Source organism: Apodemus sylvaticus, chromosome 18 (genome assembly GCF_947179515.1).
Source record: "Apodemus sylvaticus chromosome 18, mApoSyl1.1, whole genome shotgun sequence".
Lineage (NCBI taxonomy): Eukaryota > Metazoa > Chordata > Mammalia > Rodentia > Muridae > Apodemus > Apodemus sylvaticus.
In genome coordinates, this window is record NC_067489.1 from 10,557,954 (window position 1) to 10,583,658 (window position 25,705).

At 51.1% G+C, this 25,705-nt stretch overlaps 1 protein-coding gene across 2 annotated transcripts in view; it reads left to right on the forward strand.

The window, feature by feature from the left end:
* Positions 1-25,705, forward strand: part of Arhgef10 (Rho guanine nucleotide exchange factor 10) — an 86,566-nt gene that overhangs the window by 44,555 nt on the left and 16,306 nt on the right. For both annotated transcript variants that reach the window (XM_052162024.1, XM_052162025.1), the window contains 11 exons: positions 677-769; positions 3,190-3,360; positions 3,938-4,083; positions 5,724-5,893; positions 16,284-16,399; positions 16,815-16,942; positions 17,090-17,190; positions 18,758-18,879; positions 19,593-19,679; positions 20,997-21,223; positions 21,763-21,920. In XM_052162024.1, coding sequence (XP_052017984.1) covers positions 677-769; positions 3,190-3,360; positions 3,938-4,083; positions 5,724-5,893; positions 16,284-16,399; positions 16,815-16,942; positions 17,090-17,190; positions 18,758-18,879; positions 19,593-19,679; positions 20,997-21,223; positions 21,763-21,920 — 1,519 coding nt within the window. The remainder of the gene's footprint in view (positions 1-676; positions 770-3,189; positions 3,361-3,937; positions 4,084-5,723; positions 5,894-16,283; positions 16,400-16,814; positions 16,943-17,089; positions 17,191-18,757; positions 18,880-19,592; positions 19,680-20,996; positions 21,224-21,762; positions 21,921-25,705) is intronic.

The following is a 25,705-nucleotide window of genomic DNA, read 5'->3' on the forward strand; positions in this document are numbered from 1 at the left end:
AGCTAAGCTGTGCCCTTGAGCTGTGACATCATTCTTTTCCTTGAGGGGAAACGGAGACATTACCGAGTTAAAAATGGATTTCCTCTGAGGGTTTTGTTAGGAACTCAATGATGGTATAAACTGTGGCATTGCAGTGGCCACGGTTCCCGCTGGCCTCCCCAGGGCAGGTGACTTTGAGTCTCGGCCTAGCCAAGTCTTGCTGTGCACTGTGCAGTGACCTTCACTGTGCAGGGTTATCATACAGAGATATCCCAGATGTAGCCTCAAAGTCAGGGCCTCCACTGGCCTCAGGTGGTCAGGAACTGCCATCTCCCTGTGTGCTCTGAGATGCTGGTCAAGGTGATTGACAAGTGTGGGAGGAACTTTCTCTCTGCAGCAGCATAAGGGGCCTCAACTCCCCCTGGAGCAGCTTGGAACCCTAAGAATGCTGGGAAATACAGCAGGGCCTGAGTTAGCCAGGGAAGGCCCCTTCTCAGGGCCAGCAGCGGCCGTGAGCCCTTCCCAGGGCTGGGGTGGAAAGCAGTTCCCACATATTTGGAAAGTTTCCTCCTGGTAGAGCTCAAAAAAGGTGAAGCAGGGGTGTTGGGCAGCCTGTCCACCATCCTAACTCTGCTGCAAGGACACAGCCAAGCTGAGCTACCGCCCGCCCGCACTGAGCCGCTCTTCTTCCCTGCAGCTGAGCCAGGATTCCAGTCCAGACAGAGTCACACTCCACAGCCTCATGATGCGGCCCATTCAGAGGTTCCCACAGTTCATCCTCCTCCTGCAGGTATGCTGGGGCTACAGAGGGCGCGGGCCTGTCACTCTGGAGAGGCCCTGAGGGGTCTCTCCTCTCCTTCATCCCCTCTCCCCTCTCCTCCTCACAGGGGACAGCAGGGCACAGTCACCAGCAGCCACAAGGGTGGTTGCCAATGGAGGCCAAAGAAGTGTGGCACTGGACTGAAGGAGGGCTGTGGGCTGTCTTGTGGGTTCTGGGAAGCAAACTGGTCCTCTTAACCCCTGAGTGTCTGTACACTGTTATTAGGAGTCAGCCCTGTCAAGTGCTGCCTCTCTTCCTGACTGCATGTGCCGTGCTCACATCCTTCTCACCAGTCCATGCTGTCCACAGCTCTGGCCAGCAGCTTCCTTCTCTGGAAACCAGCTTCTCTGGCCTTTGTAAGGTTTCAGTGATGGAGGCCCTCTGGCTCTAGTTCAGTGTTTCCCCTCGTCCCCAGTGATTTCCTGACATTTAGACACCATGCTTTGCCAAGCACCTGTACCATTTTAAAAGAAACCCTTTCCTCCGTGTAGTTGGTCTCTGCGGAGAGAGCTTAGAGCACAGTGCAAGAGACCTCGTGAAGCAGGCCGTTGGTAGGGTCTGCTGTCTGATCGCAGAACACAAGCAGACTTGGTGAGGTGAGAAGGTTCGGGGGGGCCTTCGGGAAGCGAGGGAGCTCCACCCCCAGCCTCAGTCTCTGACAGAGGCGGCCTGTCTCTGTAGCCGTGAGGCAGGCACTGGCTGCTCCGCTCTAGTGTAGGGGATCTTCTCCGAGTAGGAGGAGGCTTGCACTTTGCTGGAATTCCATGCAGGAGTTGTCTGAACTACATCTTCTGGTGCGCTTGTGTCGTCTGCACCCGCACCTGCATCTGCATCCCTACCCTCCTGTCAGGTTACAAAGGTCTTCTGGGCTTAAGCCCCACGATCCAGCCTTAGCCAACCTCAGGCTTTCCTCGTCCAGCCTTCGCGGGATTAAAGACAGTTGGTGTCTCTTCACTTAGCCGACTTGAGGAAATGCTGTAGCTGGCCCATTTGATTCCTCCCCCCATAACAGCGACAGGATTGTTCCCTTTCTCATCACCGAAGGAGAACACTTAGTTCCCCTCGAGGCCCGTGGGTCAGATCATGTACAGCTGTGCAGCAGGTCAGAGGGCTCAGGCTGGTCTTGAACCCACGTCGTCTCAACCTCTAACTCCTGATCCTCCCCCCTCGGCTTCTGTCATGCTGGGATGGCATGCGTCACCACAGCCAGCTCCATTTCTAGCTTTTGCTTTAGAGCGGGAAGTCTGGGACTCTCCAGAGGCCACTGTGGGGTCATTGATTAGCCTCGTCAGTACTGTTGTGTCTCAGGTGTCAGGAGGCCCAAGGAGAAAAAGATCGCTCAGGGCATGGCCTGTCTGTAGGTCAGTAGAACACACGCTTCAGTGCTCACAGCCTTTGGGTGACATGGGTGACGGTACCCCAGAACAATTGGTGACAGTGGCATCAGAGACGTCCACAGCAGGGAGGTAATGTGAAAGTTTAAGATATTGTGAGAATTCCCAGATGGGACACGGAGACTCATGTGACTACGCGCTGTTGGGAAAACTCTGTGTGGATCTGCTGGATCTGGTTTAGCAGCCTCAACCTGCGAAAAGCCTGTGTTCTGAGCAGCAGAGGGGAGCGTGGGCACAGCTGTGTGGCACCACGCACTGGGACCTCTCCCTGCGGCTCAGGGCCTCTGCAGACTGCGGGGAGATAGCACACAGACCCTGCTGGGTGACTTGACCTTGGCATAGTACAGGTTCTCAACCCTTTAATACAGTTTCTCGTGGTGTGGTGACCCCCAGCCATAAACTGATTTCTTTGCTACTTCATAACTGTAGTCTTTCTACTGTTAGGAATTATGATGTAAATATCTGATGTATGGCCCCTAAGGGGGAGTCACGACCCACAGGTTGAGAACTGCCCGTATAGTAGAGGCCACAGTAGCATATTTAACACTGCTGGGGAACTTCTGTGAGCAGGTGGCTTTGCTTGACGCCAATAGAAGCAGCAGTTTGCCCGCTCTGTCCATCCTGGCCACTGTTGGCTTTCTGAGGTAGTAGCATACTCCTATGCCAGGGACCCACATTATATGTGTGTGTGTGTGTGTGTCTGTGTGTCTGTGTGTGTGTGTGTGTGTATATATATATATATATATATATATATATATATATATATATACACACATAATCAGAAGTGTAAGGTATTAAGCTAGTTTTGTTTTTACACAAAGTGCTGGCTGGATGTTCAGCTAAGTGTTGAGATGATTCTAATCCCTCTCCTGGCCCCGACTCTCCTCCAGAGGTGGCTGGCATCCCGTTGTCACTCTAGCTGCCAGAGGGCATGGTCTGCAAATGCTGGGGTTAGCAGCATCCCTGCCGACCACGCATGCTCTCTCCTGCTCACAGGACATGCTGAAGAACACAGCCAAAGGACATCCTGACAGGCTGCCCCTTCAGATGGCTCTGACGGAGCTCGAGACCCTGGCGGAGAAGCTAAACGAGAGGAAAAGGGATGCTGACCAGCGCTGTGAAATCAAACAGATAGCAAAAGCCATAAACGAGAGATATCTGAACAAGGTCCAGAGAGATTGCTCTCATCCCTTTGCCGAAGTAGCTTTGCACTGTGCCGACAAGCCAGGCTTACAACTTATTAGTCACTAGGATAATTCCCTCTGCTAACCCGTCGGGGTGGCTGGGGCTGGGAACACCTGGGAGTGCTTGGTTCAGTCACATAGAGCGGGGCTGACAGTAAGAAGTCTGAATATGGCTTCTGGGGGTGTAGCTCAGTGGTAGGGCTCCTGATGGGTAGGTATGCATGAAGCCCTGGGCTGTCACTATGAGCGGCAAATCGACCACAGTAAATTGGGTCTAGATACAGATTTACCTTTGCTTTAGAGTCAGCTGGTAAGTGACTCTCACCCCACACCACCCCAGAGCTGATGACGGTAAGATATGTAGTTTAAAGTCACTCAGCAGCACAGTGGCTGGCTTCTCTGTGAGGGGGGAGGAGTGAGTGGGAGCGCTGGGCTTTCCTACAGAGAAGAAGCCGTAAAATGTGGGCAGTAGAAGCTTGCGTACTAGGGAGCGCCCGATGCCTTCTTCTTCACACGGACCCAGATGGGTGACCCGCGCTGGTGTCTCTTCAAACCTCCAGCTCCTCAGCACTGGAAACCGGTACCTCGTCCGATCCGATGATGTCATTGAGACAGTTTACAATGACCGGGGAGAAATCGTCAAGACCAAACAGCGCCGAATCTTCATGCTGAATGACGTGCTGATGTGTGCCACAGCAAGCTCACGGTAAGGACAAGACCTCAAAACTTGTCAGTCTCACAGCGACACGCTGTGTACGTCAGAGAACGGGAGGGAGGCCGCATCTACCCTCTCGCTGGAACTCAGAGCCTCAATAAAAGGAAACTCACTGCAGGTTTTTGTAATTATCATCAGTGTTAGTATTTATTTATTTTTCTGTCTGTCTGTCTGTCTGTCTGTCTGTTTATTTATTTTGCAGTGCTGGGGGGTGAAACCCAGAGTACTGTTCATGACAGACAAACTCTGGGCCTGCGCTGTAGCCCCAGTTCTGCGAGCTGACTTAAATTCTGTGGGTTGGTGGGCCAGTGGGTCAGTGGGTTGGTGGGTTGGTGGGTCGGTGGGTCTTCGGGTCGGTGGGTCTGCCGGTCGGTGGGTCTGCCGGTAGAAATCATGTGCCACACAGGTGAACCCAGGAAGACTGGTGCTGGAGCTGGTCCCAAGCAGAGTTCTCTCACTCGCTCCCCGTCACCCGAGGCTCTTTGTTGTCACATAGCTGACTGTCTAAATATACCTCCCGATTGGTAATTTTTCCAGTATGTTTACCTTTGAGTCTGTCCATACTTAGTCCCCATTAGTTCTTTCCCTCAGTTTGGCATGAGGACAGTTCCCCAGCACACAGCCACTGAGCTAAGCTGAGGAAATCTGGGAGGGCAGGATCCTCTAGGGTAGGTAGCGTGGAAGGGAACTGGTCCCGGGTTAAACGAGGCGCCCTTGGTACTTTCTCGGATAGCACGGTTGACGAGGAGCCAGCGCCCTTAGGTGGTGAGCAGCTTCTGCAGGCTTGCAGTTGGCAAACCTTTGGTGGCACACAGTGGACTAGCAGGAGTGCTGGAGCCATGCGAGGCGCATGTCATGGTGTCGGGGTCATACCCCCTGGAGAGCAGACTGGGAACCATGCAGCCACCCACCACTGTCACCTGACCCTTTATTGCCACCGCCGTTCTTGTGAGAAGGGGGCCACCCTCCTCCTGCTACCACAGGATTTGGGCAGAGGCTATGTGGGTGACTCTTGAGAGCCAGAGTCATCCACTCGCCAAGCCTCTGACTCCTTGTCAGCAAATGAAGGGCGGTGACCACGAGGGTCAGGGTGGCCATGCAGAGGCTGTGTGCATGGCTGTCACATGCATGTGCATAATTACATGAGCTACAGGCTCAGTATCTGCTCTGGTCACAGGTGTTTGTGTTTCTCTGTATCTGTTATGATAGAAGAAGAGAAGATTTTCGTTTCACCTCTGTATAGTCAGCAAATGCTTTAGTCGTAGAGTGTGGGCTGTGACTGAATTTTACTGATGTGGTTGTAAAGTAAACTGCATAGGAATAAGGGGTGGGGGGGGGTAGCTGGAGCCAGCCTGGACAAAACTATCAAAGAACATTTCTGCACATTTAGGAGAGTTTCTCCAAATCCTCAGACACCGTGGCTGTGAGTTCTCAGGTCCTGGTGGGATTATACAGGGGATTTCCCCTGCGCTTCCTGATGGAGGTCTTAGCTGGAGCCAGTGACTGCTGTTTGCATGAGGATTCTGAGAGCCATGACAGTTAGACGTCTGCTCAGGGCTGCGTGAGGGACCAGAGGCACCAGAGCTTGGTCCATGGAAATCCCTAAATTATCAGCCTTCTGTTTCTCCTAGGAACTCACACGAAAGCCATGCCGTGATGAACCAGAGGTACCTGCTCAAATGGAGTGTCCCTCTAGGCCACGTGGACGTGATTGAGTACAATGGAAGCTCTGGCTCCGGGGAGCACTGTCGGCACCACGCTGCACACCCACCCGAGAGCCTGGCCGTGGTAGCAAAGCCACGTAAGTGAGCCCTGCCCAGGAGCCCGGTCCCCGTTCCCCACTGGAGCTGGGATGGTGCATCTGTTGGGACAGCGCAATCTGTCAGTCTGGTATGATGGACCCCTGTCTCTGAGTCGCATTGGCTCCAACACAGCAGTGAATTGGTCAAAGGCCGGGTGTGAAGACCATGGGCAGGCTCTGCTCACTGCTGGCTGTCTCCTCTTTTCTATGGTTCCCCATGGCCAGCTCATGCATGTATGCATGTGCCTTCACAGTAGAGTGGGGGCGGCAGTGCTGTGGCTGACTCAGCAGTGCACAGTGGGAGGACGGCAGTGCTGTGGGATGAGGACTCAGCACTGCACAGTGGGAGGACGGCAGTGCTGTGGGGTGAGGACTCAGCACTGCACAGTGGGAGGACGGCAGTGCTGTGGGGTGAGGACTCAGCACTGCACAGGGGAGGGACAGCAGTGCTGTGGGTGAGGACTCAGCACTGCACAGTGGGAGGATGGCAGTGCTGTGGGGTGAGGACTCAGCACTGCACAGGGGAGGGACAGCAGTGCTGTGGCTGACTCAGCCATGCACAGTGGGAGGATGGCAGTGCTGTGGAGTGAGGACTCAGCACTGCACAGGGGAGGGACAGCAGTGCTGTGGGTGACTCAGCAGTGCACAGGGGAGGGACAGCAGTGCTGTGGGTGACTCAGCAGTGCACAGGGGAGGGACAGCAGTGCTGTGGGTGACTTGGCATTGCACAGTGGGAGGACAGCTGTGCTGTGGTGTGATGACTCAGCACTGCACAATGGGAGGATGGCACTGCTGTGAGGTGATGACTCAGCAGTGCACAGAGGAAGGACGGCAGTTCTATGGGTTGTGGACTCAGCACTGCACGGTGGTTGGAATTGCTACCACCGGTCACAGTTTGGCCTGGAGAGTTTGATCAGAGCAGACACCATTGCCATGCCCTCCTCTGCCTTTTTAAACCTGAGCAAGGACTAGCTAGATTTAATTCCGACTGTGACTTCTGCTCTGGACAGATTAAACCGGTGAATGGAAGCTCTCCATAAACCTTAACAAGCATTAACCTTCAGATTAATTTGTTTCTGACACATCCAGAAACATGAAAGCAGGCACAGAAACTCTCTCGGCCTATTGGTTGGACATGAGCATGCAGGGGACATCCCTCTCTCAGTCCCAGGATGCTAGGTCATTCTGTTTTGTCATCCGTTGTCTAGTAGGCTAGTTCTTTGAGCACAGTGTCAGCCATTAGACTCTTGAATGTGCCCCACTTACAGCAAGGCACACCTTTGTCTAGACTCTCAGCTAGTACTGAAATACCGCAGAGTAGCTTAGAACAGCCTGGTGGGTTACAGGGAGGTGAGCAGAAGGAAGAGGGAAGGAAGAGAGGAGGACGGGCTGCAGGAGGGGATTGTCTTCCCAAACTGTCACAATTCATTCAAATTTGATCCTAGGGGAACCGACTATCTCTCTACACTGCACTGTCTTCACCATTCCCCTTAAATTACTTGGGAGTGTCGATGGCAGTTTGTGTTGTGCCCGTGAGCAGCAATGACAGCTTTATACTGCCCTCAGTCCTAAGGTTTTGTTCGTAGCTGTGATCGATCCTCCGTATTCAGAGAGCCATCGATGACACAGATTCAGAGCGGACACAGACTTACATTTTAGAAAACATCCTTCAGTTGCTGATGTATACTAACCAAATGCAGAATGGGGTCAGGATCAGTAAGAAACATTAAGAGAAAGTACAAAGCAGAGTGCCTTGACCAGCTTCTGTGGAAGGAAAACCCGGAGGGTTCGTGTCCCTGGAGGGCTGCGCGTTGCTACGACCTTTGCATCCCAACTTCTGTGCGAAGCTGAGTCGTCCGGAGAACCTGCTCTCCCATCGCACAGGGAGAGAAGGTCACAGCAGGCGCTAACAACAGGAACCTGGGGAGAAGAGGAGCCAGCCGGTGGCATGGCGCAGAGCCGGGCTCGCCCACTATCTGAGGGTGGGCTGTGGGGTGGGATGGCGAGTGTGGAGCAGCCCAGGGGAGCTACTCCCCAGGAGAGAGGGGTGCTGCCCTCATGCTGAGCTCAGGAGCATTGCTGTATATCCTGTTAAGAATGTGGGGAGTCCTCAGAGACCTGCAGTCCACACCTTGCAGGCCGGTGTTGATTTTCTGCCTTTAAGCAAGCCTGGAGATTACCTCAGGGAACGGCGGTTTCTGGCAGCAGCGTTTGACACTCTTCAGCAGTGAGGCAGTTGTTCCGCCTTCTCGAGATTCGCTCTGCTTCTCACAGTGGGTGCGCCCATGCCTTGTCATGGCACATCTGTTCCTGCTGCTGGTACTGTGGTGGAGTGCCCTTTGAGGTGGTAGCTTAGGGGGCGTGTGACTTCATCTGTTAACGTCTCCCTTGATTCGCCATTCCTTACCCTCCAGCTTTACAGTGTGCAGTATAGATGGGATCTTCAGGACGAGTTAAGAGCCCTGCAGTTCCCAGTGGGCCTTGCAGTTTAACGATGTACTATTGTTGTTCATTGTTATTTATTATGAGCCTGTGATGAACCAGGTGCTGGGTCCTGTGAGCTGCAGGCAAACGCAGCATAGATCAGACTACCTTGAAGAGAATTCTAGGAGTAGACTTTCTGACACACAGACAGTGTGCACTGTGTGGCACATCTCATAATAGGGTTTCAGGAGTAAAAGCTTTGGCAGATAAAAGGGAGCCTGTGTTCTCAGAAACAGTGTCTTTTAAAACCTAGGTGCTGGAGAGACAGAGGGTTCTGCAGATTGACGTGGGCACCCCGACTCACCCTTGCATGTGTGCACACAGCTGGTGACCCCAGCTTGCAGCTGTTCTGGTGCAGGTACTCCTGAAGGAGACGTGGTTCTGGGGTGACTGTAGAAGTCCATCCAGCCAGCCCTGGGGTCCCCAGGAGACTACCCCTGGGATGCCCCTTCTTTCTTAGGAACAGAGAACTAGAGAAGGCCCACGTTAACCCTCTTGCTGCCTGAGACGCAGTGAGTCTTCATCTGAGTGTCTGTCACACACAGCAGCGATTACTAAGTCTTGAAGTGCCGTGTGTGTGTGTGTGTGTGTGTGTGTGTGTGTGTGTGTGTGTGTGTGTGAGTGGTGCGATGCTCGGCCGTTCTTGCTCACCTGCTGGGGGCTAATTGAATGCCAGCTGGAATGTATCCAAAATGTCAGATGCGATGCTTTGATGCATATGTGTAAAGCGAAACGCACGGAGCGCTTCCAAGTTGGTGAAGCCGTCGTCATCATAATCGCAGACAGGAACGGTTTGACTTTTCTCTCTCTTGATGGTTAGGCACTTCGGATGTATGGCTGGTAAGACGGCTCAGCAGGCGCTTACCACCAAGCCTGACTGGCTGGCCTGTGCTTGATCTCCGCTGCCTACATGGTAGAAGAGAGAATTCATGCCTTCAAGTTGTGTTATGTGCATGTAGACTTCGGTAATGGGTGTCTTCCTGCGTGTGAGAGGTCTGCTATTGCTGTTGCAGACAGCGCTCTTGCTGCTCTAACACTAGATACTGGGAAAGGGCTGGACTGGGTGTGTCCAGAGTCACCTGTCTTTAGGATCAAATGAGCAGCCCTCCAGCTAGTCACACCGCAGGCAGCAGGCTGAACTGTTAGCTCACTCAGGATGCAGAGGTCCCCTAGTCTCCCTTGTGCTTCCTTTAGAGTTTGGCCTCTGTGCGTCCTTTCCCCTTCCCTGGGACTTGTTATCTCAGGACATTTGGAGAAGCTAGGTAGAAGTTCTTGTTCTCGTTGAAGTCATATGACTTCTGTGCTGTTTGAATGACTGTAACATTCAGCTTTGGGAGCTTGGTCTGTTGTTTTGTGTTGGAGGCAGAGCGTGGGTGTCACTGCCTAGCAACCAGTGCTGGGGAAGGGTGAGGCTGTGCCAGCAGAAGCAGCCAGGAGCTGCCCCTGCACAGCTCCAAGCCCCCAGAAAATGGGCTTCAGACAGAGGCAGGGCACGAGTGTTAGTTGCCTTGAATTTCCATGATGGACTTTGAATACAGAAAGAGGCCTGGCAACCAGTGACCTGGGCTCCTCTAGGCACCCATGGGTTAGGTTAAGTGTTCAGATCTCCTGAAATTACATTGCAAACTTTTCTGGGGGGTGGGTAGGGGACAGTTTAAAATGTCTCACTGACTTTTCCGACTGTGGCTCATGGTTGGGAAGAGAAAGCTGGTGGTGGGCTATCTGTTGCATTTCTGCAGGGTAACCTGCCCCTGTGCACGCCGGTAACAGACCAAGGAAACGGGTCTCCATTTTCTGAGTCAGATGGTTATTTTGTATTAGCTTAGCCAGCACACAGTCCACGGGGAGCCTGGGGACTCAATGTGTAGGCTCCCACTTGACTTTTTGGTCCTTCCCATCAAAATAAGGACACATCCTCCCGGTTACTTCTACATCCTTGCTGAGTTTACACACGTCAGATAATATGATTATTTGACATCCGAACCCAAAACATAATGGTCGAACAAGGTCCCTAGTGTTTCCGTCTCCTTGAACGTTTGTTGCCTTTCAACTTTTGGTTAACACGTGGGGCACAGTGTGACATTTCGGTCCTGACATAACGTGTTCTTTCTGACCTGAGTACTTAATTCCACCACCTCCTAGTCTTTTCTCTGCTCTTCTTTCTTTCTTCTTTCTTCCAGTCACCTCTCTCCTTATCAGCTCTGTCTGCTTAAGGACACTGCTACTGGTTCTGTGTCCGGCACTTGTGACAAGGGCTGAAATCGCCCAGGTGTGCCTGACACCCCATCTTTATTCCCTCCGATACACGCTCAGGTAGGATAGCCAGAGCACATGGAATGCTTGTTTGGGGTTTTTTTGAGCACCTCCCTGCTGTTCCCTGTGGGTGACTATACTAATAACCTACGATCCCCATCAGCACCAAGTGATAATTTCCCTTTCTCCGAGTTCTCACCATATGTGCTATTTTGTTTTTTATGATGGCCGTTCTCACTGGTGTGATGTGACGTTCCACGTGGCTTTCCACGGTGCTTCGTGACGTGGGATTTTTCTTCATGGACTCATTGGGCATTTGTGTATTTACTCTCAGACATGTCTGTACGGAACATTTGCCTGTTTTTAACCGCATTAGTTGGGCTTCATTAGGGATGGCAGATGCTGCCCTTTGTGACGTGTTAACTTGCAGGCAGACAGTCTTATGTTGTTCGAGGCCTATCAGCTCCGTTTGCTGTATAGAAACGTCTCAGTTTGATACAATGCCGTTCTTCTGTTCTTGATTTTGTTACCTCTGCTTTTGGGGTCTAGTATAAAAGCTCTTTGCCTAATGGTGCCAGAAAAGCTGGCTATTCACACGCAGGAGGGCTTGACCCCTCTCACCACACACAGAAGCCAACTGGGAACCTTGGATTTTGCTGTCAATAAGCACCAGGTATCAGAGGACTGAACCCAGGGAAGGAGACCTTTGGGAAGGTAGGACAGGGGCGCAGCCTGGAGCTGGTTGCTCTACCAGAGGGTAGCAATTTCTCACAGTTCCTGCTGGCTCTCAGGAGATATGGGAAACTCAGAGGGAGTGTTGGGGGGGATGTTTGCCTGGAGATGAGGTTGGTGGCCGCTGCAGGGGGCCACACCTGGGAGCCTGTCCTGACTCAGCAATGACTGTTCCCCTTCACACCCGCTCCTGCGTCCCTCACTTTACAACCCACACCCTGTAGAAGAGCCTTGCCCCGGGCATGGGAAACCCTTTGCCCCTGACAGCCCTCAGCCAGTATCAGAGACAGTTGAGTTTCCAGACTAGGCGAGGGTCATGTCAGAGTCTCCCACACTCGGGTATATTGTAGATGCCCTGGCTGTTAGCCACACAGCCCCTTCCTTGTTTGTCACATTAGATTCCATTCGGCTTACTCCCTGCATTTTCTAACTAGTTCTAGGGACTTCCATGGAAACGGTGGTGTGTGTGTGTGTGTGTGTGTGTGTGTGTTTGCACACGCACAGTGCAGAAGGCCATGTCTGTGAGAAAGCCCAGAAATGATGCAGTGCAATTGTGTGCCAACCAGCCATAGAGTCAGCCCACAAATCTAAAATTCTTGGGATTTATAACCATGTAGCTGGTAAAGAGTGCTAACAAAATGTCTGACTATGTATTATGACTTGATGAAATTTAGGCTAGAAAGCAAGATTGGTTCTCCTCTGCACAGAGTAGCATCTGAGAGTGCTCTGCTGTGAGGTCTGCTGTTTTCAGTTTTCACCTTGAGCGGAGGTGCTAAGCTTGGAGCCTGTCACTGGGACCTTTCATGGTGGTTTCCTGTTCTTCTTCTTCTGTGTCCCCAGCATCTGCTGCTAAGGCTCCAGTGGCACTTGGTACATTTTCCTGTGCTGGACGGAGGTGGGCACACTCCTTGTGGTCTCCTTATAAAGGAGTTCTCTGGTTTACTGAGAAGAAAGTAGTTTCTCTTCTTGCCCTTGGTTCACACCAGAGATGGTGTGTGTGGATGTGTGTGCACACACATAGTGTTCTTTCCTTTTAAATACTTCTTAAACTGAGGAGATGGGTAAAACGTTTGTTGGGTAAGGTATAGCCATGATGCAGCCCCATTGTCTCTTCCCTGAGTGGGAGGACACAGTTGACTGCGGGCTGTGTCCCCATATTTCTTCCCTTCTGAGGAAGGTCTCCAGGTGTGCCAGGTGAGGCCAGCAGCCTTCCTTCAGACCCTTCTGTCTCAGGTCACCTCCTCGCTCTCCCTCAGCCTCTGCTCAGGACTCTGCTGGGCCGCCCATCACTTGTGCTCCTCAGAGGGAAGTGGACAGCAGAGGAAGAGCCTAGAAACAGCTTCCAGCTTAGGGGGATCCAGGAATGGCTGGTTTAAGTAGAAACATTTTCTCCGCTTAAACACGTGGCTTGCTCGCTTGCTGGCAAGGGGAGTGGGAGGGAGAAATGTTTCTTTCCAAATCTACCACCAATGGCATATTTATGACATGTTCGGTTTGGAAACACTTGCCAGGAAGTTGGTGACCCTTCTGGTTCTTGGGTGGGGAGTGAGCCCCTAGGCTGCCTTGTATAGACCTGCCTTTGTTGTGCAGACTTCTGCTATGTGACATTTGTCATGCACGGTGGCCTGAGGTGTGACTGTGACCAGCTGGGACACCTGCCCTCTAAGGGTTCATCAACTGAACACCACTACAAATAAAACTACACTATTTGGGGGCTAAAACTGGATATGGGTTTTGGTTAGACGATAGTCCAGTGGTGGAGAGCAGAGAGAACAGAGGCAAGGACAGGGTGCGAGGGGTTTCGTGATGGGAGTTGTTTTGAAAGCCCTGGAGCTATTCCTGGGCTGCGAACTAGCAGGAGAAGTCAAAGTTCATTAAGAGTTGTAAAGCTAATGTAACGTAGATGCTGATAGATGGCGAAAGTGGGTGCAGCGTTTATAGCATCACTGCAAGCCAGCATGCACAATTTGTTCTCAAGAGTTCACAAGGGAAAGCAATAGATGAGTTACCAGGTTAAAATATTTTGGTTTGTAAACAGAGAAAAATATAGTCACTATGCGTATAGATACGCCTAGGACGTTGACTACATCAGTTAAAGTCATCAGTGATAAGTTAAGAGTCATGAGTATTGCATGAAGGAAGGAAGTCAAAGCCCTGTCCCTGGAGCAGTTTAACCAAGAGCGAGCCCATGTTAGAGCTTCTCTCTGTCTTCTGCCTGTTTGTAGCTAACAGTCTCTGCCTACAATCGTCTGTTGTAAGAATCTGAGTCTGTGCCTGCCTGCATTCTGTCTTGTCTGTCCCTGTCCCTGTCTCTCTGTCCCTCACAAAGGTCCTTTGCTCTGTCTTTTATTGAACAGCACAGAAAGCATCACACGGGGGAAAGAATGAGGGATGCTTTACAAAAGTCCTTAAGGGACGAAACTGCCTGGTACTCACGAACCCTGGTAACCTAGGCAGCAAACATAAAGCAGAGGTTGCCAAGCAATACCCGTGTGCTCTTCTCGGAGTCTGTGTGGTATTGATTGCATATGATTCCTTTCAACTAATTGCTGTTTCCAGCATTTATTACCGTAACATACACATACACTTGTGCATTGCACTCTGGGACGGGGGTATAGCAGAGTACATATCGTAGGATTAAAGCTGTGTATTAGCTTGGGTTGTAAACGTTGGTTACATGGGAAATGAAAGCAAGGCTGATAGTTACATAGTTCTCTTAAAAGCAGCTAAATAGTCTGGGTGCCTGTTGGTTTTGTGTGTCAGTTTAACACAGGCTGGGGTCATCACAGAGAGAGGAGCTACAGTTGAGGACGTGCCTCTGTAGGATCCAGCTATAAGGCATTTTCTCAATTAGTGATCCAGGAGGGAGGGCCCTTGTGGGTGGTACCATCCCTGGGTTGGTAGTCTTGGGTTCTATAAGAGAGCAGGCTGAGCAAGCCAGGGGAAGCAAGCCAATAAATAACATCCCTCCATGGCCTCTGCATCAGCTCCTGCTTCCTGCTTCCTGCTCTGCTTGAGTTCCAGTCCTGACTTCCTTTAGTGATGAACAGCAGTATGGAAGTGTCAGCTGAATAAACCCTTTCCTCCCCCAACTTGTTTCTTGGTGGTGATGTTTTGTGCAGGAACAGAAACCCTGACTAAGACAACAGAACATATCCCATCTTGAGTCTTAAGTGACCTCAAGATGTATTATTTGCTAAGCCGTGCGGTGCGGTGAAGCTCCAGTCTCAGAACGGCAGGGTATTTTCATAATAACGCATCGGCACAATCTACTCCTCGTGTGGTGACACCGAGGGGCACTTAGCTCAGGAATGCATGAACCGGGGTAGAATCAGATCCACATTCTGAGTAGCCGCTCATGGGATACTGTCTTTATACAGAGTGCTTCATCCTCCGTGAGGCAACGGGTGTTTGAGATACATGCAGTTATGGAGTCTTTATCATGATCCAGCTGTACCTCTGCTTTGATGCAGTGACGTAGTGGGACAGAATGAAGGCTGAGACAAGCTGTGTGGCTCTCAGGACAGAGTGCAAAGTGAGCTTGCAGACCTCTCGATCAGGATTACTGTGAGGTTGAAGAGGTTAGCAGCAGAGTCTGAAACCCAGCTGGGCACGGCTTATCCGGGACCCCAGAGGCAGAGCTGTGGCCAGCCAGCCAGGCAGCCATTCCACTGAGACCCAGACACCAAGGCCCCATGCTCTGTTCAGCTCAAATGAATCTCTACTACTGACTCTGAAGTCCAGCTCTTTCCAAGGCTGGCCCCGTGGTGAGGATTTATGCTCTGGGAAGTGGGAAACGGCCAGGATGAACAGCGTGCGGGTTTGCAGCCTCGGCTTTGAGTGTGGTCCTGAGTTCAGAGCCCTCCTGGCTCTGCATGATGTTGGGTTGTTTCCAAGTCAGCTTGGAGGCTGAGGGTCTATTCTCAGCATTCATGTGCCTGTCTGGAGGTACAGCACATGCGATCACCCCCGAGCCCCTCAAGCCTTCCACAGCCCTCAATAGCTGGCCTGGCTATTGAGGGTTGACTGGTAAGAACCAACTGTGGGAACTCTGTGGTGTTGGTGATCCCCCAGGGATTAGAGGTTTGATTGAGGTTAAATTTCACATCTAGTATTTCTTACCAATAATGATTATGTGTAAAACTAGGGGCCTTGGGATATAGCTGAGTTGACAAAGTGCTTTCCCAGTATGCGTCAAGCCCTGAGTCTCATTCCCAGAGCTACATAATACAGCGAGGTGATACACACTTAGGATCTTAGCCATCCCAAGGTAGAGGCAAGAGGGTCGTGAGTTCAAGGTCATTCTCAACTCCTTAGAACTTTGGGAACAGCCTGAAATTCTTTTCGATTCCCTCTCTCTCCCTCTCCCTCTCCCTCTCCCTCTTCCTCTCCCTCTCCCTCTCCCTCTCCGTTTCCCTCTCTCTTGGTTATAAATTACCAATCGAATTGTGAGACAATCTATAAGATAATTCATCAGTGTCTTTGAAAAGAGTCGAATTCATCAAAGACAGACTGATGCTGTTCCAGTCTGGGTGCAGGTGGAGGCTGGGACACTCCTGGAGTGCAGGGATGTGGGCTGGACCAGGACAAGAGCACTGAGCAGAAAGCGATGGCCTTTGGATATGAGGTGCAGTGAGGTCTGTGTCAGCCTTGCGCCTCACAGCACACAGTTCTGTGTGACAAGATGCCAACCTCTTGTAAGGCAGGTGGAGGGCATCATTTTATACGTGTGAAATTGTTTCAGAATAGCAAGTAGCAAAGGAACAACTCGAAAATGCCTGAAGCCATTTATTTTTTAAAAATCCTAGAGGATCATCCTAGGTCCTCCCCAACTTTAAAAAAGCAAAGCAAAACTAAAATGTAATTCGGTGCCGCCCCAGGCAGGGGGTAAACAGCTCTCCTCCCTCCTTCTTGTTTTCAGACAAAGTTTACATGGGGCCAGGGCAGCTGTACCAGGATCTGCAGAACCTACTGCATGACCTGAATGTGGTCGGCCAGATCTCGCAGCTGATAGGAAATCTCCGAGGGAGCTATCAGGTAACGGGGCCTCCATGTCTGTGAGCACAGCTTTGTCTCCGAGTTCTCCAGATTGGGGCTCTCGGACATCTGTGAGGAGCAGGCCCAGCTCAGCCAGTATGGCTTTCCTCCCTGCTGCAGTGCTTGAGCCTCAATTATGTCTCTGCGTGATCAACCCCGAGGGAGTTTGTAACTGAACATGAGCACAACCGAGTCTCCCTGGGGTTTCCATGACGGAGCTCTGCTTTCTCTCTTCTTCTAAATGTGTGTGCAAGCCAAGTGTGCTGGCGCATGCCTATACTCACAGCCCTTGGTGGCATGAGGCAGGAGGATTGCCTGGGCCGCATCCTTCCAGGCCAACCTCGGCTAGAGTGAGACCTTGTCTCAAAACAAAGCAAAAGCAACAAAAGCTAATAAACACATCTTTCCTCTATAGAACCTAAACCAGTCAGTAGCCCATGACTGGACGTCGGGCTTACAACGGCTGATCTTAAGGAAAGAAGATGCGATCAGAGCTGCCGACCGCTGCAGGATTCAGTTACAGCTCCCGGGAAAGCAGGACAAGTCAGTAATTTTAAAACAAAAAAAAAAAACCAGATCTGTCCTTTGTGAGATGTGTTTTCTGGCTCAGTGGCTCCTTACATGGTGGACTGTGCAGACTAACTGTATGTGTACCGTGCTGCCTCTAAAGGGGATGTGTCTCTTCTGCAGGTCAGGGCGGCCCACGTTCTTCACTGCTGTGTTCAATACGTTTACACCTGCCATCAAGGAGTCCTGGGTCAGCAGCCTGCAGATGGCCAAGCTGGCCCTTGGTAAGACACAGGGTTTAAGCCAACTGGGCATGCTCTGTTAAGTAAAGGGTGTTCAGGATTGTTGGAGAGGTCATGCGATCATGCATACACCTGAGAGGGTGAAACCAGGGCAGAGAGGAACCTCCTGTGACCCAGAAGCATAGCTTTAAGCTTTAAGTGGAAAAGTTAAGTGACAAGTTTGTATTATAACTCAGGGCCTGCAGAAGGCACCAGTGGCTTCTACTGTGGTATGACACCCTTGTATAATGTGACTACTGAGCACGAGGATGGACCCCTGAGGCTGTAGTCCTGGTCCAGAGCCTGAAAGTCCCAGCATGGGGAAGTTTACAAGGAGCAGAAAGGATACAGCATCTCAGCCTCTGTGCTAACCCCCTCCTGCGACAGGGAGTACAGTGTGTCCCATCTTGTCACTCAGGACTCCAAGCCTGAAACATCGGCCCTGTGGTTTTCCTTTGGCTAGATGTGGTGTTAGAACTGTTTGCTGGTTCATCTATCCTTTAAGCCTATGTAGGTAGGTAGGTGGGTGGGTGGATGGATGGATGGATAAATGAATAGATAGATAGACAGATAGACAGATAGAGATGGATGATAGGTAGGTAGACAAGAAATAATAGGTAAGTTTATCTAATTGATAGATAAACTATAATAAAGTAGATAGACAAAATGTAGGTAGATAGATTGTTAGGTGATAGAGAATTAGGTAGACAGATGGATATATAGACTGAAGGATGATAGGTAGGCAGGTAAGCAGGCAGGCAGGAGGGTCTACATAGAGATCCTTCTCTATAGAACTTATATGGAACTCATACACACAGATCTCTTTTACTCAAGCGTGTACTTCAGTGCTATGTGTGTGCATATATGTGGCCTGTGAGTGAATGCTGGTGTGTGTGTGCAGGTGTGGGGTGTCTGTTCCTGTGACTGATTACCTGTATATGGGTAGGTGTATACGCCCATTTGTGAAATCCTCTCCTGAGTTCAGACTGTCTGAAGAGCCGCCCGAGAATAAATCAGAAGTCGGCTGTTGCTGATCCCTAGAAAGCAATGCTTAGGGAAAGGAAAAAGACTCTTACTGTGAAAGGGAGTGCCCTGGCCTGGCTGAGGACCCTTTGTCCCCTCCTGGGTGGGACAAGCTCTTTGTCCCCTCCTGGGTGATTCACTGGGTTGTGCCTCTATACGAAAAGGGACAACACCTTGTGAGGTGGCATGAAGGTAAGTCCTGTGCTCACTCAGGGCTAAGGCAACCATCTTCTTTAGGAGCAAATTACGTTGTCATCATGTTTACGAATGCTTTGATGAATCTGGGTGGACCCAGCCCATCTTGCTGGCACATTCAGTTCAGGAACAGACAGGGAGCACGAGGGCCCATGACATGTTGGTGGGCTGTGGCAGCAAGTGGCCTCCTCCCCTCCCCCGCAACCAGTTAGGGAGAGGAAGGCAGTGTTGCTTCCCAAGATAGTATCATTCTTGCTCACACAATGTGGAGGGTTGGGTACAGCTGCTGGGACATGAGGGGCGCTCACATTCACCCCAGTAGCTTAGCTCTGCTCTCTGAATGTGCCCACAGAGGAGGAGAACCACATGGGATGGTTCTGCGTGGATGACGATGGCAACCTAGCCAAGAAGGAGACACACCCTCTCCTGGTGGGACACATGCCTGTGATGGTGGCCAAGCAGCCAGAGTTCAAGGTGAGGACCCGGCAGGTGGTGCCTGCCTTTGCAGGGGACTCACTTGGGGAACGCTAGTGTTGGGCCCTGTGACTATTAGCTGAGAGGAAATGGTTTTGGTAGCCATGGAGATGATTGCTGGGAGCCCACCAATGAGGCTCAGCCATTGTCTGCGTGGTGTGCTCCTGGCTAAGGCTATTGGATGCCCCCCACCCACTGTGGTCCAGCATCTTCCTCTTCTGTGATACCCCAGTTCCATCAACAGTCCTTCTCTGTAGAAGGTCAGGACTCCAATGCCTTTATCTGCTTGATGTAGTGTGCTCCGTCTCTCCCAGGCACCGTGACAGACACAGTACCATGTCTTCCTTTAAGAAGTAACTTGACACGGTTGTCTCTCTCCTTCATTCCTGGCCCCTAATCCACTTCCTGGGGACTATCTCATCCCCAGCTCAAGAGAGCAAGCTTTGGAAGCCTCAGAACTCTGGCCCTGTGCACCTCCGCAGCTCACATCTCAGGAAGGCTGGTAGCCATACCATTGGCTTCCCTGCCCCTCACTGGGTCCTCCTGCTGATTTAGCATGCCCAGCTGGCTTTTGACATGGCCAAGGGGGTTCTAAGACAAAACCACAAAAGACCTTGAGAATCCATGTCTGCAAAACCAACTTGAAAGACTGGTTCAGCCAAGCAAGGATGGGAAATATTTTGACTCTACAATGTTGTATTATTCCATTGCAGATTGAATGTGCAGCTTATAACCCTGAACCTTACCTGGGCAATGAAAGTCAACCAGCCTCACCCTCCACAGCCCGCGGCTTCCTGTGGGTAAGCACCTTTGCTTGTTTGTTGCTAGGGGCCAGTTGACGAAGAGCTGGTAGGTGGCTGAGGGCAGTTGAACAGAGGCTACCAGGTTAGATTTCCAAACACAGCTCTCCCTGTGAGGTTTGGACTCGGGTATTAAAATGTTGGCTTCTGTCCTTCTTCATCTAAGAATCTTACAGCAGAATAAAGACCCAAGTTGATGAACATAAATGCTGCAATGGTGGCTTGGGCGTGTCATGCTCTGGTGTCTCACCACACAGGCTCCCTGAGACCTTTCAAAACTTTGCTGGCTTTTTACACTTGTGTCATGGCTGGGATGAATTTGTCCTACACTGAGTCTGGGCTCAATTGCACTAGTGCTTTCCAGTTCTTGCACACTAGAAGAACATCCCCTGGCCTGGGTCCTTGGCCTCTGACTCCTCCCACTTCCCCTCTCAGTACGCATTGCTCAAAGTTGGCATCCCTGTCCAGGCAGAGCCGCTGCTCAGAGCTGTTGCTAGTAGTGTTCAGAACGCAGCAGCAGCAGCAGCAACAGCAGCAGCAGCAACAGCAGCAGCAGCGTGGCCAGCTGCTGTCTCAGTGTGCCTACACAGGGACCAGCAGAGATGGGTGGAAGGTTCCTTCTGAGCAGATTTGTGCACAGCTGCCGCACTTGGTGCACACACAGACACATGGCAGGCAGGCATACACACTCGCCTGTGACCGGGGGCCCTGACGGCTGGCCCTCCCTCCCGACAGGGTCCGAGGGGCTTGCTTCCTTGTAGCGTAGAATACATGCAGGAGAGGGAGGAAGGTACGACAGCATGCTCTGGGTTGGAGGGAGGAGTGCATAGCGTGCTCCCTGTCTGCACACAGTGTGCTCCTGCAGTGACCTCCTTTGGGCTGGGTTCTTTTCAGTTTTTGCTTCTTGAAAGGCTTATCTTTCCACTAAGGGAGAGTGCTGTGGCACCTTGACACCAGCTTCCTTAACACTAGCTCTAATTTGCCCTTCAGCACGTTATAAAGTGATTGTGTGACTAGGCCCCTATAGTCGTGTGGAAATGAGTGTCTGGTGTTGGATGTGTATACTTGCCACTTTGAAAATAAAGTTGTATCCATGTTACAGAAAACTTAAAACAGCCAAATTTAAACACGTTGAAAAGAAAAACAGGCTCTCTTCAGAATCCTCTCACCTCGTTTGCGTTTTCTGAGTGTGACTCACACATGGAAATCAGTATCTTCCTGGGTCAGGCTTCTCCGTAGCCAGGATCATCAGAAGTAGTAGCAATTTCAGAAGCATGCCTGATGTCACAGCTTTGTCCCTTGCCTCCTGTCTCTTAGATTGGAAGCTGTAGCAATCAGATGGGCCAGGTCGCCATTGTCTCCTTCCAAAATTCCAACCCCAAAGTCATCGAGTGCTTCAACGTGGAGTCGCGCATCCTCTGTATGGTATACATTCCTGCAGAGGAGTCGAAGCCCCAAGAGCCCACGGAAGCCAAGGATCCGGAGGCCACACCCTCGAGAGCACCCCAGGTGCCCACCATCTGCCTGGGCACGGAAGAGGGAAGGTAGAGAACACTGTTTTAGGGATTGTCCTCGGTGGGAGCCATGCCACCTCCTACTTCAGGGAGTGTGAGCCCAATATAGGATGGAAGGGGAAGACTTCTGCCGTTGCCCGCTACTGGTAATCAGTTTGATTAGAGATCTGATAGTCTTTTAAAGGGGAAGGCTCCCCACTGCTTGCCCCCAGTTTCTGTTAATTCTTCTTAAAAACATGCCTCTTATTCCATTTTGGAATAAAGCAACAATATCTTTATTATAATCATTGGTGGAACTTTAGCACCATTTAATGGAAAATTAAACTAACATTCTAAAATTTATAGGAAGAAAATAAATTATGACCCAGGCTTTCTTTTTAAGCTATAAGAATGTAATCATAATGGATGTGGGTGTTTTTTTTTTTTTAAAGTGGTCAAGTGTGTGTTAACCTGGGGGAGGAAGGAGGGAGGGGAGGAGGACATGTGCCACCTGCTGGTGCTGATTGGCCCCCTGTGCTCTCTCGGGCGGGCGCACGCATGACTGCTGATGTGTGCTCTTTCGTTTGCAGCATTTCCATTTACAAAAGCAGTCAGGGCTGCAAGAAGGTGAGGCTTCAGCACTTCTGCACACCCGACAAGTCCACAGTCATGAGCTTGGCCTGCTCCCCGAACGGCCTGTATGCAGGCCTGGTCAACGGCTCTGTAGCCAGCTACACCAAGGCTGCAGGTAAGTACCCACACTCGGCCCACTCTGGGCGACAAGTCAGTCTCGCCACGGGGCCAGTCATTGGTCATTCCTGTTTCCAAACCTGTGTAACTCGCTCCTTTAGGAAACTTTTTCTAAGGTTGGTTTCCCGGGGCTTCTTTCTGTTCCGCAGTGACTCAGATTAACCTAGACCAGCCTTGGGGCCCCACCCCAGGGCTGTTGGGCGCTCTAAATTCTCCCATGCTCTCCCGATCCTTCCTCCAGCACTCAAGCCCACCTTCACGTAAGGGTGTGACACCTCCCCAGGGATGGCTTCTCCATCCATGATTGTTGCACGCGGCACTGTGGTGACTGGCCCCATCTGCCCTCACAGTCTCAAACACTGAGCCCAGTCCTTACCATCTCAGAAGCTCTCAGCTCCCACGTGTGCCCCTCCCCCTCCAGTCCTCCTACTGCACGGCTGCACATAGCTAGCCATCCCGATGGGTTCTGATGGAGATGTGCCCGGGTCACATCTCTCCTTCAGAGCCCCCTTCTGCCTCCCTGGCTGTCTGGTCCCTCTGTGCACCTCCCAGCAGATGAGAGGGTAAAGCAATCCCATGCTGTTCTTTGAACTTGGGAACCCGTCTTGCTGTGGGTGGGATACTGTGGCTCACATTAGCTCTCGTCACAGGCTTCAGCTGCTGCTTCAGGGGAATGCTTTTCCAGGGACTGTCCTTGCTGCGGCGGCACAGCATGGCAGGCATGCCCACCAGATGTCCGGGCTGACCCCATAGACCTGCACACCTGAGCTCACAGCTCCCCAGGGACTGGTCGCAGGCCCTATGCACGCACCTCCAAAGCTGCCCTACTGACCCCCCTGCTTCTCCAAAGGAGGGAGTCTCATGTATATGAGACCTCCGAAATAGGATGTGGGGTTTCTCGCCCTGGTGCTTTCTGAATATTTGTTAGTGAGCTTTCAAAATGGCTGGTGACTTCCTCGCCACCCCACCGAGCACTGTTAGAGACAAACATTATCTGGGGTGCCCTGGGCTCCTGTCTGTTGTTGCTGGGCCTTGCTGTCAGACTCCACGCCTTGTGCTCTCCGGGCCTCTCTTTGATGCCGCATGGCGTGGGAATATTGATTGTTTGAAAGTTGGAAAGGAAGTGATTGATTCCAGGGGGAGGTCACAGGTCTTTGAAGTTGATTTCAGAAGGTGGTATCCCGTTTTCTGTTCCTATGAGTGTACGTCAGCTTTTAAATAATTCTTAGCACAGTTTGCCTTAGTTAGATTAAAAACACACTGTCTAAACTTTCATAATGACTTAGAACATACTTCCATTTTTCTTTGTCTTACTTCATTAGCTTTAATGTATTAGAGATTGACCTGAGTCTTGTGCTTGCACATAGAGCAAAAGCTTGGCCCGGAGCCATGTCCCCAGCCCTGTCTTCCATTCAGAAGCCACCAGTCCCCTTCCTGTCCCATCTGCCTTTGGTGGTATTCTGGTTTCACCCCAGCTTGCTTTCGTAGCTTGCCCTTCTTAGAGAAGGCACATGCACAGGGAGTTTTGTATAATCTTGGTTGGGTTTTGTTTGTTTTTTGGTTTTGTTTTGTTTTTGTCTGACTTTCCTATTACTATTATCTGGTTTATGCTCCCCCGTCCATGATGCCCTTTCTGTCAGGTTTACAGCAGTGGTTATGCATGATCTTTCCCCTGTCATCTGGTTTTCTTCTTTCCTTGTGTGTTAATCTTACGGGATTAATCTTCATCTCTGTACATTTTGATCAGCCCAGCCCTGTGCTGTGTTATATACAGAATGCGTCATGGCGCACGGTGCCTTTGTAGCCCCATGATCTTTGCAGCCCTCCTGGTGTGTCCTAAGCTCCCTCAGCATTGTGGGTAGGTCTGGGTGGTAGAGTATAGGGTGGGCCGAGCATCCATGCAGAGTCAGTTGTTGGTCTTGGTCCTTCTTGGTACCAGAGGATGTGATTGGCCGGAGACTGCAGCCTTCCCAGGCAGAGTGGGCAGTTACTTTGGAGTGGGGCTTGGAACCCTTGATGGGAAGCCTTCAGGTCGTGAAGCCATGAGACTATCACGATTGTTAGCTTGTGTATGAAGTCTGGCTGTGGTGCAGGCGGCCTGCCTGGCAGCTCTAGCCTCAGCACAAACCCAAGAAGAAGTTGCCCCCGGGAGGCAGGCCTATTGGCCCAGATTCACACACTTTCAGGTTGCAAGTGGCCCTCCCAGGGAGACAAGGACACCGTATCTAAGGAAAAGAGAGCTTGCTTAGCCAGAAACTGGCCAGAAAACAGAGGCCAATTGTTGGGAGTCTAGTCTTAACCAAAGCGAAATATCGAAAGTGGGTTATCCCACCTTTGATGTCCGAGTTCCTGTTTCAAAGGCACCATCCTGTCAATCTGGCAGCCTGTGGGCAGAGCTCTGCCTCCTCTGCACCTTGGCCAAACTCGCCCTCGGGAGTGTATTCTGCCGTCACAGTTGCAGACTGTGGTGCAGTGAAGGGCTATGAGCACCACACGGGATGGTTGCTTGTATGAATGTTAGGACAGGGGAGGGACGGGGAAGGTGTGTGTGTGTGTGTGCATGTATGTGTGAGTGTGTATGTAACTGTGTGTATACTTGCATTTCTCTGTGCATTCATGCATGTATGTGTGAGTGTGCATGTAACTGTGTGTATACTTGCATTTCTCTGTGCATTCATGCATGTATGTGTGTATGCACACATGTATCTAACCATATGTGTACCCAGTCCACCTGCTGCATGAAAGGTAGTCTGGGACACTGGGATTCAAAACCATCCTGCACCATTATTCAGCCTGAGCAGAATTCCATGGAATGCTTTGTATCAGTAAGCGCCCTACAGCAGTCAGAGATCCCTCAGTCGCTCGCCTCTGTCTAACAACCCAGCACAACTCCCTTAGCTCAGAGGCATTTTACTCAGAGGCTCAGGGGGTCTGGCCCGACAGAAAAAGCTGAGGCCTTGCTTCCCCTACACTAAGAGAACACACACACATACACGGGCGCGAGCACACACACACATACACATACACGCGCACACACACACATACACACGCACACAGCAGAGAAGGCACACTGGTGATCTAATTGCCATCTGACTCCTGGGGCTTAATGAATGGCTAGGAGTTAAATACTTGGAAGACAGCCCCGTCCATTGCTTTAAAATTCACAGTAAATCTTCTTTCCATCTTTACAGTCACTGTGCTACTGATTCATTCTTATTCCAAGTCATGGTAGAACTAACTCACTACTGATCTCTGTAGCTTTTTTCAAACTAAACTATGTTTTGGCTTCCTGGGGGTCAGGGGAGGGAGGGAGGGAGGGAGGGAGGGAGGGAGGGAGGGAGGGAGGGAAGGAGGGAGGCATTTAAAGAGCATAGCCTTTGGCTTAGTTTTGTTATCTTCACCTCCACTGAAGACATGTTTCCTTGAGATGTTGTCCACATCACTGTCTGCTTATGAAAACATAAGCATCTGCCCAGTGTTTTTGGATATAGTCCTTCTGACACAATTCAGAATTATTACCACCGGGCCACAGAGGCATCTACGGAACTGTGGGCAGGCCCTGTGCACTTCATTGTTAGTTCCTGACACAGGCTTTGAGGCGTGTAACAGTACTGCCCCCATCTTACAGATCAAGAAATTGATGCTTAATTTATAGACAGCGAGAGATATGTCTAGAGACATACCAAATAATGGCACACTTTGCTGGGAGTCATGGGACGCTGTCCCATCCTGCCTGCTGTCTTCCGTGTCTTCCACGTGCTGCAGGGCTGGTTCCAAGGCCCT